We start from the raw sequence: 17,319 nt of genomic DNA on the forward strand, positions 1-17,319 counted from the left end.
CACTGCTGAATTCTAACATATGTGGGAGGATACTTGCTCTGAACTCACTCTCTCTCTCTTAATTACTTCACACTGCTGTGACACATTTATCTTCAAGTTGCTGTTTTTAGCCCATGTTGCCAAACCACATTATTCAAATCTGCCCTTTCCCCAGGTGAGAACTTTTACTACTTCTTGATCTTTGTCCTTTTTATAAAAACAAACCTTTTTAGGTTTTTTTGTATCTTTAATTGAAAACTAAAATGGCAAATGGAAGCCTTAAATGCCAAGGGTTGCGTACAGAGTCTTAGAGGTGTACAGCATGGAAACAGACCATTCGGTCCACCCGTCCATCCAACCAGCTATCCCAACCCAATCTCGTCCCACTTGCCAGCACCCGCCCCATATCCCTCCAAACTCTTCCTATTCATTTACCTATTCAGATGCCTTTTAAATGTTACAATTGTACCAGCCTACACCACCTCCTCCGGTAGTCCATTCCAGACATTCTGCGTGAAAAAGTTGCCGCTTAGGTCTCTTTTATATCTTTCCCCTCTCACCCCAAACCTATGCCCTCTAGTTCTGGACTCTCTGACCCCAGGGAAAAGACTTTGTCTATTTATCCTAGCCATGCACCTCATAATTTTATAAACCTCTATAGGGTCACCCCTCAGCCTCCGACACTCCAGGGAAAACAGCCCCAGTCTTTCATCCTCCCCCTACAGCTCAAATCTTTCAACCCTGGTAACATCCTTGTAAATCTTTTCTGAACCATTTCAAGTTTCACAACATCTCTCCAATACGAAGGAGACCAGAATTGCACGCAATATTCCAACAGTGGCCTAACCAATGTCCTGCATGGCTGCAACATGACCGCCCAACTCTGGTACTCAATACTCTGACCAATAAAGGAAAGCATACCGAATGCTTTCTTCACTATCCTATCTACCTGCTTTCAAGGAGCTATGAACCTGCACTCCAAGGTATCTTTGTTCAGCAACACTCCCTAGGGCCTTACCATTAAGTGTATAAGTCCTCTTAAGATTTGCTTTTCCAAAATGCAGCACCTCACAATTATCCGAATTAAACTCCATCTGCCACTTCTCAGCCCATTGGCCCATCTGATCAAGATCCTGTTGTAATCTGAGGTAACCTTCTTCACTGTCCACTACACCTCCAATTTTGGTGTCATCTACAAACGTACTAACTGTACCTCTTATGCTCACATCCAAATAATTTATATAAATGATGAAAAGCAGAGGCACTGATCCTTATGGCACTCCACTGGTCACAGGCCTCCACTCTGAAAAACAAACATCCACCACCACCGCCTGTCTTTTACCTTAGAGCCAGTTCTGTATCCAAATGGCTAATTCTCCCTGTATTCCATGTGATCTAACCTTGCTAATTAGTCTACCATGAGGAACCTTTATCGAACGCCTTAAAGAAGTCCATTTAGATCAGATCAACCGCTCTACTCTTATCAATCGTCTTTGTTACTTCCTCAAAAAACGCAATCAAGTTTGTGAGACATGATTTCCCACACACAAAGCCATGTTGACTATCCCTAATCAGTCCTTGCCTTTCCAAATACATGTACATCCGGTCCCTCAGGATTCCTTCCAACAACTTGCCCATCACCAATGTCAGGCTCACTGGTCTACAGTTCCCTAGCTCGTCCTTACCACCCTTCCTAAACAGTGGCACCATGTTAGCCAACCTCCAGTCTTCCGGCAACTCACCTGTGACTATCCATGATACAAATATCTCAGCAAGAGGCGCAGCAACCACTTTCCTAGCTTCCCACAGAGTTCTAGGGTACACCTGATCAGGTCCTGGTGATTTATCCACCTTTATATGTTTCAAGACATAAGGCACTTCCACCTCTGCTACACTTTTTAAAACTCATTTTATGTGCTGTTTACAAAGCTGATGGTTCAAGCAGGGAGAAAGCCTAGTTACCTGTGAGATAGAGCCACAAGACCTACCAATAAAGTCAGCAACAAGTATCTGATTTGTTCATGAAATATTGCCAACAACTATGCAATTGAGTCCAAGGTAGCTGAATACCTTGTGTGAAGTTAAGGTGGGGTCAGAGGCCATCAGGCAGGGAACAAACCATTACGCTCTGTCGTAGAAAACATCACAAGCCTGAAGTTTAACCCAGCTTATTTTCCCTTTCCAGTTATCGTAAGCTACGATGTTTAATTCACAAGTGAAATACTTTATAAGTGTGAACCAATCACTCTGTGCCTCCTGCAAACAAGCAAAAATACCTGGAGAAGGAAGATCAAGAAGCAGCATTTTGATCAGTGCAAATAGAATTTCAGCAAATCCTGCAACCAGAGATCACTGCACTACCTTTCTAATCTTCCCTACAGCCCATTAACACACAGGCATTTTTTTGTGTTTGTCTGTATGTGTGTATAAAAGAGGAGTTTAAGTAGTTAGAGTCATAGAGATCTACAGGATGGAAACAGACCCTTCGGTCCATCGCGTCCATGCCGACCAGTTATCCCAATCTAATTTAGTCCCACCTGCCAGCAACTGGCCCATATCCCTCCAAACTCTTTCTATTCACATACCCATCCAGATGCCTTTTAAATGTTACAATTGTACCAGCCTCCAACACTTCCTCTGGCAGCCCAACCCATACACATACCAGCCTCTATGTGAAAAGGTTGCCCCTCAGGTCTTTTTTTATATTTTCCCTCTCACCCCAAACCTATGCCCTCTAGTTCTGGACTCCTCGACCCCAGGTAAAAGGCTTTGTCTATTTATCCTATCTATGCCCCTCAATTTTGTAAACCTCTCGAAGGTCACCCCTCAGCCTCCGACACTTCAGGGAAAACAACCCCAGCTTGTTCAGCCTCTCCCTATAGTTCAAATCCTCTAACCCTGGCAACATCCTCGTCAATCTTTTCTGAACCCTTTCAAGTTTCACAACACCTTTCCGATATGAAGTAGGCCAATAGCAATATTCCAACAGTGAGTTTTAATGAGTAGAATTGTACGCCAATGAATCATGATTGTCTATCTGCAGTTAGAATCTATTTATTGGTAATAAACAGTAATTCTTGATGAGTACAGTCTTTTGGCCTGGTAAATTGGGGGAATCTACATTTTTAAAAATCATTTAACTTTTGTCGTGACTCTGGGAGTAGAGAAGCTTGATTTCTGGGATCATACTCAAGTGAAGTGTATTTTCTTTTACATAACTACATTAAATCTGACTGTTTTTCATTAGGGACATCCCTTACATCCTAAAAGGAAGTGCAAAATGACCCTGCCTCTTGTTAGTTTTGTTACAGACTGGTTAAAAAATTCTGAACACAAAATTCTGCAGCCACTGTGTCTTTCACACTGAATTTATCTCCATTAATATTGAACTGGTTGACCCCTCCCCCACTCTTCATGTCTAGCTGTTTCTGTACCTCTCGACAATTTGCCTTTATATTAACATCATTGCTCTGACTCTTTGAGAATCCATCATACACACAGAGCGTGTTATATTTTTGCAGGTAAAGCTCACTGCATTTAATAACTGTCCAAATGCAGCAAATTCAAAGACTCAAAATATGACTTGTCATTTGACATCTTTATTTAAAACTTCTGTAAGCCTTTTTTATCCATTACAGCCTTCTGTCACACATCAACCAACACAGCCTGATGAAGAAGGAGAAATGCTCTAACTTAAGCATGCCATTGTCTGAGCTGCTCTGGCAGTCTCTTTCTGGCTATGACTATGACTGTGACAAATTAGAGCACTTCCAATAACACTTACATCAAGACTTGGCCAATATCAATGTTGTACTTTAACCAACATGACATTTCAACCTGGTAGTGCTGCAATACAAGACTTAGCTATTTGGCATTTCATTTGACTTTCATGCCAAGTAGCTAAGCAGCATCCATTAAAAAGGGCTAAATGATGCCAGAAATATCAGATCAGATCAAGGTTCCATCGTCTTGTCACATTCGGTCATTAATTGTGGTGCACAATTAATTAACAGGCATTGCTAAAACAGCTGAAGATAGTTGGGACTAGTCAATTATGGTGAGGAATGCCGAGGGGTCTGTTGGGGTGCAGTGGCAGAATCCCGACCTCTGGTCCACAAGAGAAGGAGGCTCCACAAATGATGAGGAAGCCCAGATCATCAGTGAAAAAGACACAGCTGATGCAGTTACGGCAAGCTTTGGCCAAAATCTTGGAGTCGATGAGCCATCTCAGCTTCTGCCTAAGATCCTCAGCATCATAAATGCAAGCTATGAGCAAATTCAATTAGTTGCTGTAGTTGTGGGTATATTTGCCAAGCTTGACCGTTGATTCGTAGACGTTCTGTCCCCTTTCGAGGTGATATCACCTCGAGAGGGAACGAAACATCTGTGAATCAACTTCCCAGCTCAGCGAATATACCCACAACTATAGCAACTGGCACCCACGCAACAAATTTTTATGCAAACATTGAAAGTCAATTAGTTCAATGCAATATCACCAAATAGGAGAAGACACTGGATATGCAGTAGTTCTGGGCTTACACATTATTCCAACAATAGGACTAGCTGCACCTTTAACCAAGTTGTTCTAGTACAGCTATAACATTGGCATCTACTCACAAATTGCAAAATTGCCCAGGTATGTACTATACAAAGAAACAGGGCAAATCTAACCCTATTATGCCCATTAGTCTATTATTGATCATCAGTGAAGCCACAGAGTCAGAGTCACACAGCACTCAGACAGGCCCTTCAGCCCAAACTGGTCCATGCCAACCAAAATGTCCATCCACGCTAACACCATTTCACTGCACTTGGTCCCTATTCTTCTAAACCTTTCGTAACCAGTGTATTTATCCATAAGCCTTTTAAATGCTGTTAATGTACTGACCGAAACCACTTCTGTGAGCAGCTCATTTCATATGCATATTAGGTTAGATTCCCTACACTGTGGAAACAGGCCATTTGGCCAACAAGTCCACACCGACTCCAAAGAGTAACCCACCAAGACCCACTTCCCTCTGACTAATGCCTAACACTATGGGCAATTTAACATGGGCAATTCACCTGACTTGCACAACTTTGGACTAAGGAAGAAAACCAGAGCACCTGGAGGAAACCCACACAGACAAGGGGAGAACGTGCAACCTCCACACAGGCCTGAGGCTGGAATCAAACCAGGATCCTTAGCACCGTGCTGCCCTATTACTGTCTGTGTAAATAAGTTATCCCTCAGGTTCCCTTTTATTCTTTTCCCCTCTAACCTTAAACCGATGCCCTCTCGTCCTTAATCCCCAATCCTGGAAAAAGGACAGAATACATTCACCCTATTCCTGACACTGTTCTTGATGTCATGGCAGCACTAGAGTCATGGTGCCCTGGCAAAACCAGAATCAATAGAAATCAGGGGGGAAAGCTCTCCACTGGTTAGTGCTACCTGGAACAAAAGGATTGTTGCAGTTGTTGGAAATTAATCACCTAAGGCCCATAACAATACTGCATATGCTCTGTAAGGTAGATATTTGCTAAATAACCTGCTCAAAAATGTTACTACACATTTCTGGAGCAGGTGGGACTTAAATCTGGGTGTTCTGGACCAGAGGTAGCGATTCTGCCACTGCAACACAACAGACCCCTCGGCATTCCTCACAATAAGTGACTAGTTCCAACCATCTTCAACTGTTTTAGCAATGGCCTTCCCTCAACCATAAGGTCAGAAGTAGAGATGTTCTCTGATGGTTGCACAATGTTCAGCACCAGTCCATTCATGATTCCACAGATACTGAACCGTGTGCATCAAGACTAGATCATGTTCACTGACCCCTTGACAAGTCAGTCACTGAATTTAAATTCTTCGAGATCCTCACCTTGTCAAACTGCATGAAGACATCTTGTGAATGATTCTCTTTCTGTTCTGTTTTACTGCTTGAAAAGATGTCCTCAGATCTCTGTTGTTCTTGATCCCAATTTTCCTTAAGTAGTTCCTCTGGCTCCAGAGAGAATAAATTCATCATCAAACCAATGTCATAAAATGAGCTCAATTCCATTTCTTTCTGTGAAGTGCTTATCTGTAACACATGGTCCAAATTATTGCAATAACCTGAGTACTAAATACTTGATGATTATCATTTTTGTTATGAGGGGGCAGGAATGAAAAAGGTGAGTAGGAGATTGGGGCAAGTGAGAGCAGGGTATGCAAGCCGGAGGCAGAGCAAAGTGGAGGAAGGCTGAGAGCATAGATTGGTGAGGATGTGGTGATGCGGTGGGGCGGAGTGTGGGGAGGAAGGAAGGAAGTGGAGAGAGGTGAATGAAAGAAGTGGGGTGGGATGAAAAGTACAGGGTGGGTGATGGACAAGTGGTCGGGGGTGGGGGGTTGGGCGGGGAGGATGAGGAGGAGGACTAATAAACAGGGTGGAAATCTAGGCAACGGGAAGGTTCGGGAGAGTAGAGGAGGAAAGGGAGACGGAAATGTCTTACTACATTGCCCCAAATTTTGTTGCCGCAGGTTCAGGAGAAGGGCACATGAACAGATGTGGGTTAGAGCGAGGGGAAGAGTAAGTGTGGAGGAGAGTAATGGGGAGTGAGAGGGAAGGGAGGAAGAGTGAGGGAAGGGGGTGCATAGGGGTAGAGAAGTGCTTTATTCCAGAGTTTTCAACCAGTCAGCTGTGGCACACCATTATAGCGTGAGAACTGTCCAACTGTGCTGTGAACGTTTGTACAAAGATAATAAGAATCAAGGTAAAACAAACATTATTCTATCTAGTCAAAATTACAACTCTTAAAATTCATGAAAATTAATCAAAGTAACAGCAAGGAATCAATGTTTTGATTCTTAAACATGAATATTCTAAACACAGGTCACCAAAGGGCAAAATTAAGATGACATGATAGTTTGTAATAGTGATCATAGAAACCATGCAACAGTATTCACATGTCTTTTTTTTTGTTAATAGTAAAACAAGCTAACATTAGTAATGTCACTAATTTGACTGTAACCATATTTCATCACAACAGCTAACATTAAAAGAAAAAGAGAAATATGCAGAGCTACGGATGGCGTGCACAATGAAGCTGAAGTTTGAAAATGCGCATTTGTACATATGTTGGCTCTCAGCAGAATGCCAATATCTGATGATTGCTGGTCATGCTATTTCTGTACTCTTGCCATTTCTAGTATCATATTTCTGTGGACTAGCATTTTCCACAATGGCATATGTTAAAAAAGAGAAAGTACTGGCGAGTGGAGCAAGATTAGTGAGTGCCTCTCTCAATTCCTCTCCGGATCAAAAGGTTGTGTACACACCCGACAGCCTCTGATTTCCCATAAACCTGGTAAATTTCGATATTTTCTTTACTTTTTGTTCTAGTCCATTGAACTTAAATTCTGTATTGTGTAACTTAAAACAAAATGTACTTCTTAAAATATTGTTATAAATAGGAAATGTGAAATTCAGACCCCGGAACCAAGTGTAGTGTGTGGAACAGATTTGCAGTTGAGTACAGTGCATCTTTGCCTGTGGTTATGAAACATTAATATATTTAACGTAACGTTTATGTAATTGAAAAGTGTTGCACTGGAAAAGCATAGCAGGTCAGGCAACATCCGAGGAGTTGGAGAGTCAATGTTTCGGGCACAAGCCCTTCATCAGGAATGTGGGATGGGGAAGGGAGAAGAGGGCTGAGAGATAATTAGGCGGGTGGGATTGGGGCAAGGCATCTGGGAAGGCGATAGGTAGATGCAGGTGGGAGGTGATAGTGATAGGTCGGAGGAGAAGATAGATTGGATAGGTGGGAAGGAAGATGGACAGGTCAAGAGGGCAGTGCAGAGTTGGGGAGTTGTATCTGGGATGAAGCGGGGGAAGTGGAGATAAGGCAGTGTGTTTGGAGGGTCCCAAGGGTGGAAGATGAGGCATTCTTTCTTCAGTTGTCAGGTGGCTTGGATTTGGCGGTGGAGGCAGCCCAGGACGTGCATGTCCTTGGCAGAGTGGGAGGGGGATTTGACGTGGTTGGCCACAGGGCAGTGGGGGGTTGTTTGGTATGTGTCCCCCAGAAATGTGCCCCAAAACATTCCGCAAGTTGACATCCCGTCTCCCCTCTGTAGAGGGGACCACATCGAGAATAACAGACATAGTAGATGAGGTGCTTAGATGTGCAGGAAAATCTCTGCTGGATGTGAAAGGATCCCTTTGGGGCCTTGGATGGAGGTGAGGGGGCAGGTGTGGGCGCAGGTTTTACACCTCTTACAGCGGCAAGGGAAGATGCCAGGAGTGGAGGATGGGTGGGTGGGCGGGCGTGGGCCGAAAGTGGCCTGAGTGGAATGATTCTAGATTGCTGAGAGGGGTATGGCAGCAAATCAAGGAAGCGTTGACAGACATTTTCCAGCCAGTATTAGTTCCGGGCTACTGGAGGGTTACAAATGTGACACTACAAATATGAATACATATGGTGTGTTAGCTTTTATCGGTAGAGGTATTGATATTCGGAGCCACAAGGTCATGGTGCAGCTGTACAAAACTCTGGTGCGGCTGTACTTAGAGTATTGCATACACTGCTGGTCATTGTATTAAAGGAAGGATGTGGATTCCTTGGAATGGGTTCAGAGGAGATTTATGAGGATGTTGCCTGGGATGGAGGGAAGGTCTTATGAGGAAAGTCTGAGGGACTTGAGGCTGTTTTCATTAGAGAGGATGGTTGAGTGGTGACTTAAATGAGACATATAAGATAATCAGAGGGTTAGATAGGGCGGACAGTGCAAGCCTTTTTCCTCAGATGGCAATGGCGAGCACAAAGGAACATAGGTTTGTGCGAAGATCTGTAGCTCGGGTGCTCATTGTTGTGGTTCTGTTTGCCGAGCTGAAGTTTTTGTTGCAAACGTTTCGTCCCCTGGCTAGGCGACATCATCAGTGCTCTGGAGCCTCCTGCGAAGCGCTTTTTGATGTTTCTTCTGGTATTTATAGTGGTCTGTCCTTGCCGCTTCCGGGTGTCAGTTTCAGCTGTCCGCTGTAGTGGTTGGTATATTACCAATATACCAACCACTACAGCGGACAGCTGAAACTGACACCCGGAAGTGGCAAGGACAGACCACTATAAATACCGGAAGAAACATCAAAGAAGCGCTTCGCTGGAGGCTCCAGAGCACTGATGATGTCGCCTAGCCAGGGGACGAAACGTTTGCAACAAAAACTTCCAGCTCGGCGAACAGAACCACAACAACAAAGGAACATAGCTTTAGGTTGAAGGGTGGTAGATATAGGACATATCTCAGAGGTAGTTTCTTTACTCAGAGAGAAGTAGGGGCATGGAACGCACTGCCTGCAACAGTAGTAGACTCACCAACTTTAAGGGCATTCAAATGGTCATTAGATAGACATATGGACAAGAATGGAATAGCGTAGGTCAGATTGGTTTCACAGGTCGGCGCAACATCAAGAGCCGAAGGACCTGTACTGCCCTGTAATGTTCTATGTTCTATTGTTTAAGAAAGGGGCAAAGGGTAACTACAGAATTGTCAGCTTGACATCAATAGGAGCAAAACTGATGGACACCACAGTATAAGATAAGGTGAAATACACTTCATAAGTAAAATAAGTTATTGCAAGACCCTGTAGAGATTTTATGATTCTAACTGTGATAGTTGCAAGCAATCAATTCAGCTGGAAAATGTGGGTGCACCATGGAATTAGAATATACGATACATTATTATATTAGAATACAGGACAGCATAGACGCTTCGGCCCTCAATGTTGTGCCGATCTTTTATCCTACTCTATGATCAAACTAACATAGATGCCCTTCATTTTACTATCATCCACGTGCTTATCCAGGAGTCACGTAAATGTCCCTAATGCATCTGACTGCTAGTGCATTCCACGCACCCATCACTCTGTGTAAAGAACCCAGCTCTGACATCTCCCCAAACCTTCTTCCAATCATCTTAAAATTATCCCCCCTATTATAGCCATTTCCAGCCTGGGAGAAAATCTGACTATCCACTATCTATACCTCTCATCATCTTGTACATCTCCATCAATTCGCCTCTCACCCTTCTTTGCTTCCCCAACCTTTCTTCATAAGACATGTCCTCCAGTCCAGGCAACACCCTAATAAATCTCCTCTGCACCCTTTCTAAAGCTTCCACATCCTTCCTATAATGAGACGACCAGAACTAACACATCGACCTAGTCCCAATATATCGGCCACTGCAGCGGACAGCAACTGACAATCGGAAGCGGCAGAGAGACACCACTATAAATGCCGGAGGAATCAGCACAGAAGCGCTTCACAGGAGGCTCCCAAGCACTGAGGATGTCACCTAGAAAGGGGATGAAACGTTTGCAACAAAAACTCCCAGCTCGGCGAACAGAACCACAACAACGAGCACCCGAGCTACAAATCTTCTCACAAACTTTGAATCATAAATCCTGTCTCCCAGAATCCTCTCCAATAATTTTCCCAGCACAGACACAGACTGGTCTGTAATTTTGAGGATATCCCATTGCCTTTCTCCAACAAGGAAATAACATTTGCCACTCTCCAACCATCTGGCACTACTGAAATGGACAGTGAGGATGCAAAGATGATTGCCAAAGGTACAGCAATCTCTTCCCTTGTTCCAGGGTTTAGATGTTTCAAAAGGAATAGGGGAGGGACTACGAGTTAAAAGAGGTGGGAGAGTGGCATTGCTAATCAGGGATAGTATCACAGCAGCAGAAAGGGAAGTTTGTCTTGATTGTTTTCTGGGTGGAAGTCAGAAACAGGAAAAGGAGCAGTCACCTCAGTTGTAGATTCCCTTCCCCAAGCCCATTTTGGATATTACATCCCAACAAGTAGGCATGTAATCTCCTGCCAAAGGCTTCCTCTAGGCTGATGAGGAAGCTTTCTGCTGTCTGTCCTGCCTCGAAGCAATCTTATACCTGAGGATCGAGAGGCTCCCAAAAATCTTCCTGTCCATTACAGGTTTGGCTGGGGTGAATCACCAATCCCAGAGCAGACCTGACCTGATTGCTTCAACACACCAACTAAACCATTCCGTTGGAATCTACCCAAACCATTCCAAGCTTCTTTCTGGAAATTTTGATTACATTAATGGCTTTGCTGACATTTGACACGTGACAGTGATTTGCAAGTAACTATTTCAAGATGTCTGGGCACGACGGTTGAGCTCTCACTTTGTACTTTGTGATTCCCAAGTCTTCACAGAATTTCTTGCCTCACTGAGTTCAGTAGAAGCATTCAATTAGAAGATGTGTACGTGTGTGGAAGGAGAAAAGAGAACAGGGACAAGGGGAGGAAATACAAAAGATAGGTATACGTAAATGGCAGGACCTTTAGGACAGAGAGATCCTTGGGTACAAATCCATAATTCACTAAAAAGTGGCAGCATACATGTGGATAAGGTGGTAATGGTACATACCATGCTTGCCTTTGTCAGTTGGATGCTAAATACAAACGTGGCTGACCATGTTGCAGTAATATAAAACTTTAGTTACGCCACATTTGGATTGAGGACTACACTAACAGGAGGGATGTGAAGGCTTTGGAAATGCTGCAAAAGAGGTTTACCAGAATAATGTTGTCTGGTTTGGAATTTATTAGCTAAGAGGAGAGGTTGGACAAGCTTAGATTGTTTTCAATAGAATGTAGGAGGCTGAGGGGCAACCTGATAGAAGTGCATATACAAAGCTTAGAGGCGTGGATACTTAAGTACAAGGAGGTATAGGTTTAAGGTGAAAGGGAGAAAGCGAGACAACGTTTTTTTTTAATACAGATGTTCTATGCTCTTCTATATTTGCTGAAAACTAAGGCGTGCGGATTGGGGAAGAACGAGGGAGGAAACAGGGACAGATATAAGGGTGGAGAGGATAAACAGGGTGGGGGAAAGAGCACTGGAACTGACCTCGACTGGGGTGGGCTCACTCAAGCCTAGGCTGTCTTTGTGCCTGGGCGCCCGCTGCTGCCTCTCCAACGACTCGAGGACGCGGAGCTCCAGGTCGTTGGCGGAGATTTTGCTGTTGATCCACCTCCGCACATTCTCCATGACCTGCAGCTCGGCTCGCTGCCGCTTCCGGGCAGACAGCCACTCGGTGTACTCGGCCTCATTCCAGCCCCCGGCCTGCAAGCCTGAGCGTGCCGCCTCCGCCCTCACCCCCACCACCTCCTCCTCCTCCTCCTCCCGCTGCAGGGATTGGTCCACCGGCAGCCGCGCGGGAAGCCGAGGCTGGGCCCGCTCCGGAGCCCTCATCGCGGTGCTGACCCTCAGCTTACACCGGGGGAACCCGAACGTCGTCGAGGCCATTTTGAAGAAGTGAGTCTGCACCATTTCCCGGCGGCGGCGGCGGCACATAGGCCAGTCCGTGACCGGCTCTGCCTCGGCGACCGCACCGTCCTCCGAGACCGGGTCCCCTTCAGAGACCGGACCATCTTCAGAGAGCGGGGCCCCTTCAGAGACCGGACCATCTTCAGAGAGCGGGGCCCCTTCAGAGACCGGACCATCTTCAGAGACCGGACCGTCGTCCGAGAGCGGGGCCCCTTCCGCAGCCGGTTCTCCCTCCGTGACTGGATCCTCCTTCATGCATAGGCCATTTACCACCGCACCCTGTCTCGGACCCATGTTGTTTGAACGCGTCGTCGTACCGTTGCCACGGCAACCAAGTCGGCTGCCTCTCCTCTGCCCTGATTGGCTCGCCATGGAGTGCTCTGATTGGCTAATCGAGGAGGCGGGATGGTTTGAAGTCCAAGTTCGTTCGAAATTTCATTGTCGACGGTGGGGGGTCATCCGGGTCCCGGATGCAGCCCTGCCCCGTTCCCCACGGGCCCCGGATGTAGCCCTGCCCCATTCCCCAAATGCCCCGTTCCCCTCGGGCCCCGGATGTAGCCCTGCCCCGTTCCCCAAATGCCCCGTTTCCCTCGGGCCCCGGATGTAGCTTTGCCCCGTTCCCCTCGGGCCCCGGATGTAGCCCTGCCCCGTTCCCCAAATGCCCCGTTTCCCTCGGGCCCCGGATGTAGCTTTGCCCCGTTCCCCTCGGGCCCCGGATGTAGCCCTGCCCCGTTCCTCAAATGCCCCGTTCCCCTCGTGATATGGTTAATGTAATTTCTGCAGTTTCATGCATTCACACACACACACACACCTCACACATAACCCACACACTCACTCACACACTCACACACACACTCACTGTACTAAAACTGAGGTTTAATGAATAGAAGCTAAATTATGAAACTAATGATTGACTAGGCCATAATGAAGCATGAACTAGAAGTTACCTCTGTAAAGCCAGGAACATGGTAACCTTGGGCAAGAAACCAAGGAATGCTTCAATTAGACACAGAGGGCAAAATACAATGAAAGCTCTTTTCATGACATACACAAAAATCAATAAATGTTATAACTAGTAGAACATGAAGATACCAAACAGCAGAAATTGTAAAATAATATAACATTTTAATTAAAGAAATTGGCAGAGAAAAGCGTGAAATGCTTTAACCAATGGAATTGTCATTAATGATTTTTAATGTAAGAAAATCCATAGCGTGAGATGTTTAAACCAATGAAATTATCACCAATGTATTTGAATGGAAAAATAATGTATAAGTATTAGTGCTGTAAAATCTTCCGTTGCGACTTCCGAAGTCCTTTTTGGAACTCGCCCAATCTTCGAAGATTGAATAAACATCTGTTGCTCTGTTTGTGTGTGTCTCGAAGTATTTCGATTTGCCACGGGAGAAGTGATAGCCGGTGGGGATAAGGGCTGATACCAGTCAACTTGGAGTTCGCCTTTTTGAACTTAACCTTGCGGACAGTCTCCCTTGATACAAGGGTTAAAGGACAGTCCTCGGTTGGCAGAGTTCGGAGGCAGGACCCGGTTGTTCTGAATCAGATCCCTAGAGTTAGAATAGTTAGCCAAGTGTCAGGAACTATTCTCCGGAGATTCAGAAAGCCTAGACAGAAATCACTTATAACAAATTTGGGGGCTCGTGTCCGGGATCCTAAACAGAACTCCCACGGGAGGCTCTGAATGATTCTGGGACACTGTGACACACACGCAGATGTTTGAGCAAACGATGTGAATAGGTGGCGCTCGCAATAAAGTAAAAAGGTTGAAGCTTCGAAAAAGTAAAAAGGTGATTTTTTACTTTGAGTCGGACAACTCCGTGCACAGGATCAAGGTAAGAACCTTCTCTGGTATTTTGGGGTTTTCGCGGAATTGAGAAGGGTACACTGCCTTGTCGACTCGGTGGTTGTGACAGGTAACCGGGATACAAGGGTTAATTGAGTAACCAGAGTGTAGGTTAGCCTGAAGACCAACCATGGGTGGCCGAGGTTCCAGGTCTAAAAAGGAACGGGAAAACGAAACCCCACAGATTCCTCTCAATAGTCCGCTGGGACGAAAATTGGGGAATTGGAGTCCCTACGAAAGTCGGGGCTTAAAGAAAAAGGAAATGATAAAATACTGTTGTTTTGTTTGGGTAAAAGAACCCATCCGTCCGCCATCAGTGATCTGGCCAAAATTTGGATCGGACGAGGATTGGGTTTGTCAAATTTTAAATGATTATGTAAAGAATAAACAGTATCCAGGTTTAAAGGAGAGCGAGTATGCTGCATGTTGGGTAGGGAACCTGACAGCAACTGCTCCAACCCCAGTACCCTTATATCCTTTAGCCCCACTGAATGAGAGTAAGTGGGAAGTGTTAGAGAACTTACCCCTGCCTGTGGCACCCCCGCCATATGCTCTTCAGGAGGAACAACGGCAGCGGCCGTTGGAGAATCGGGAGTGGGATCCAGGGGATCTGGCGAAGGGGACGTAGAAGCCACAGCAGCAGGGGCTGAGGGGGTAAGGAGATCTGCACGACTAAAGGAGAGAGAGATGAGGGGAAAAGGTGATAAAGAAGTAGTGAGACTGTGTCCCCTACGGGAGGTCCCGTTTGGGGAACGGACCACAGGATTTGTTGTAGCCCCATTAAACTCAAATTATATAAGACAACTGAAGTTTATTTTTTACCAGCAGCTTGCAGTAAGACCGACAGAGAGAGAGAGAGTGCGAGAACTGCTCGCAAAACATTTAACCCTCTGTGATTCGGTTTGAATGCACATTGGTTTGTTGGTGATTGAATGAAGAAGTTTTATTCACTGGAGCTTGAGTTCCAGGATTGTTTTAAATGTGATCTTTATGTAAACTTAACATGATTTATTTTCAATATGTGAAGGACAGTTGTAGTTTCAGTTCAACAGTAGACTGTCGGGAAAAAAAAGACGATAACTTCCATGGTTATTATCTGAGACCTTGGATTCGGCCATTAGAATTTTTTTTTAAACTTGAATTGACAAATTATTGTAAGACAGCTCTGATTATTTTACGACCTAAAGTATTGTAATTGAGAAATAATTGGTCAGGAGTACATAAGAAAACTAATTTTGGATCTAAAATTAGGGTACTAAATCTGGGTGAATACAGTGGATTTTAAAATTGGGAACTGTATGCATTTTACATTTTAAATATTGAATACTGAATAAATGGACGTAAATATATAAATATGTTTACAAGTTAGGAACAGGCTTTAAAATTAGTCAAGCATGAATTAATAAATTGGTGTTTGAGGATATGAGAAGCTAGGAACATTGCAATATTTCTTAAAAAAAAGGAAGAACGTATCGACTAAAGTGCCGATAGGGGACAAGGAGATTGGGTTTGTGTGTGACCCCCTCACCAGTGGGGAGGTCAGAACATTTAGAAGGAAATGACGGTCCTGGATGAGAATCCGATCGGATTGTCAGAACAAATTAATTTTTGAGGCCCAGTCTGTATATGTGGGCTGAGTTAATGTCTATTTTTGAATATACTATTTACTGGGGGAGAAAGGAGACTTATATGGGGATACTGGATAGGGAAAGTGTTAATTGAGATTAAAAAAAAACTAGTAGCAGTGCCGGTATTAAGCTTGCCGGACAATTTGGCATGAGAGGGGGATGGTTAGGGGTGAAGACAAATATCCCCTTCAGAACCCTAACTGGGACCACCACAATATAGAAGGGTGGAATAATATGTTAGACATGCAAAATTTGATAATCCAAGGGATACAAACTTGCATCCCCAAACAACAAAAGGGAAAGGACGAGTCTCCCTGTGCATTCTTACACAGATTAAGGGAGTCGGTTAGGAAATGTTCGGGTATAGACCCAGATGGGGAAATAGGATGATGGATGGTAAAGGTTCACTCTGTGACAAAGGCATGGCCTGATATCCAGAAGAAGTTACAGAAGATAGAGGACGGGAACGGTAGAAATGAGTAGTAAGGGAGGACTGTATGAAAGACAAAAGGAGTCGGATAAATAAGGTGGTTATCTAAATCTGAATATTTATGTCTTTGTGGGCCGGCCCCCGATAGGAATTTTGTGTTGGTGAAGATTTATGTGTGTCTTTGTGTGTGTAAATTTGATTGTAAAAAAGTCTCTGTGGATGTGAGAATTTGTGATTGTGTATGGATTTTTTTTTTAAAAAAGGCTTCTCAGCTAACAAGCAGTTTAACACTTTGTGCTCTGGCTTGAATTCATCTGTTTGTTAATGGTTTTATGTGTGCAACTTGTTGTTTGTCATTTGATTCAGTGCGCTATTTTTGATTGTAATTTTATGAATGCTCAACGTTATTTTTTTTCTCATGATATGATTTTATTAGAACTTAAGGAGGACCCTGATACTGGGAGAAAACAGCAGTATAGGTGGACTGTCTTAGCTGAAGGTTTTACCGAGTCACCAAACTTGTTTGGACAGATCCTAGAACAAGTTCTTGAGGGCTTGACTTTAAGACCAACTTTAAAGTTAATTCAGTATGTGGACGACCTCCTGTTGTCCGGTCCCACCCAAACTGACACACAGCAGGGAACCAAAGATTTATTAAACTACCTTGCAGTGAAGGGATTGCGAGTTAGTCAGAACAAACTACAGTATGTGGAACGGGAAGTAAGAGCATTTGATCAGTCAAGGGCAGAAGAGAATAAGCCCTGAAAGAGTAAAGGGAATTGTAGAATTAGGACTACCCCGAATTAAGAGGGAACTCCGAAAGTTCCTGGGTTTGCTAGGTTATTGCAGATTCTGGATATATAATTATGCTACTCTTACAAAAAGACTATACCTGCAGCTAACAGAGGAGGCTCCGGACAGGGTTAAGTGGGACCCAGAAAGAAAAATAGGCTGCCAGTGAGGCAGGGGAGCAGTGGCTCCGGAACAGATGTACAAAGAAATAGGCTGCTGATAAGGCAGGGGGGAACAGAATTCTGAGGGTAGATGCGAATTAATATGGGTAACTTGAGAGTGAGTTTCAGGACGTTGAGACAGTAAGTAGACTGTA

At 44.5% G+C, this 17,319-nt stretch overlaps 1 protein-coding gene across 1 annotated transcript in view; it reads right to left on the minus strand.

Annotated features, from left to right (window-relative positions):
- The window catches only part of LOC132822041 (uncharacterized), a 63,813-nt gene extending 51,149 nt beyond the window's left edge, over positions 1-12,664 (minus strand). The window contains exons 1-2 of the mRNA XM_060835048.1: positions 11,873-12,664; positions 5,844-6,044 (exon numbers count right to left, since the gene is read on the minus strand). Of these exons, the coding sequence (XP_060691031.1) occupies positions 5,844-6,044; positions 11,873-12,664 (993 nt within the window). The remainder of the gene's footprint in view (positions 1-5,843; positions 6,045-11,872) is intronic.
- Positions 12,665-17,319: the final 4,655 nt, after the last annotated feature.

This window comes from Hemiscyllium ocellatum, chromosome 14 (genome assembly GCF_020745735.1).
Source record: "Hemiscyllium ocellatum isolate sHemOce1 chromosome 14, sHemOce1.pat.X.cur, whole genome shotgun sequence".
NCBI lineage: Eukaryota > Metazoa > Chordata > Chondrichthyes > Orectolobiformes > Hemiscylliidae > Hemiscyllium > Hemiscyllium ocellatum.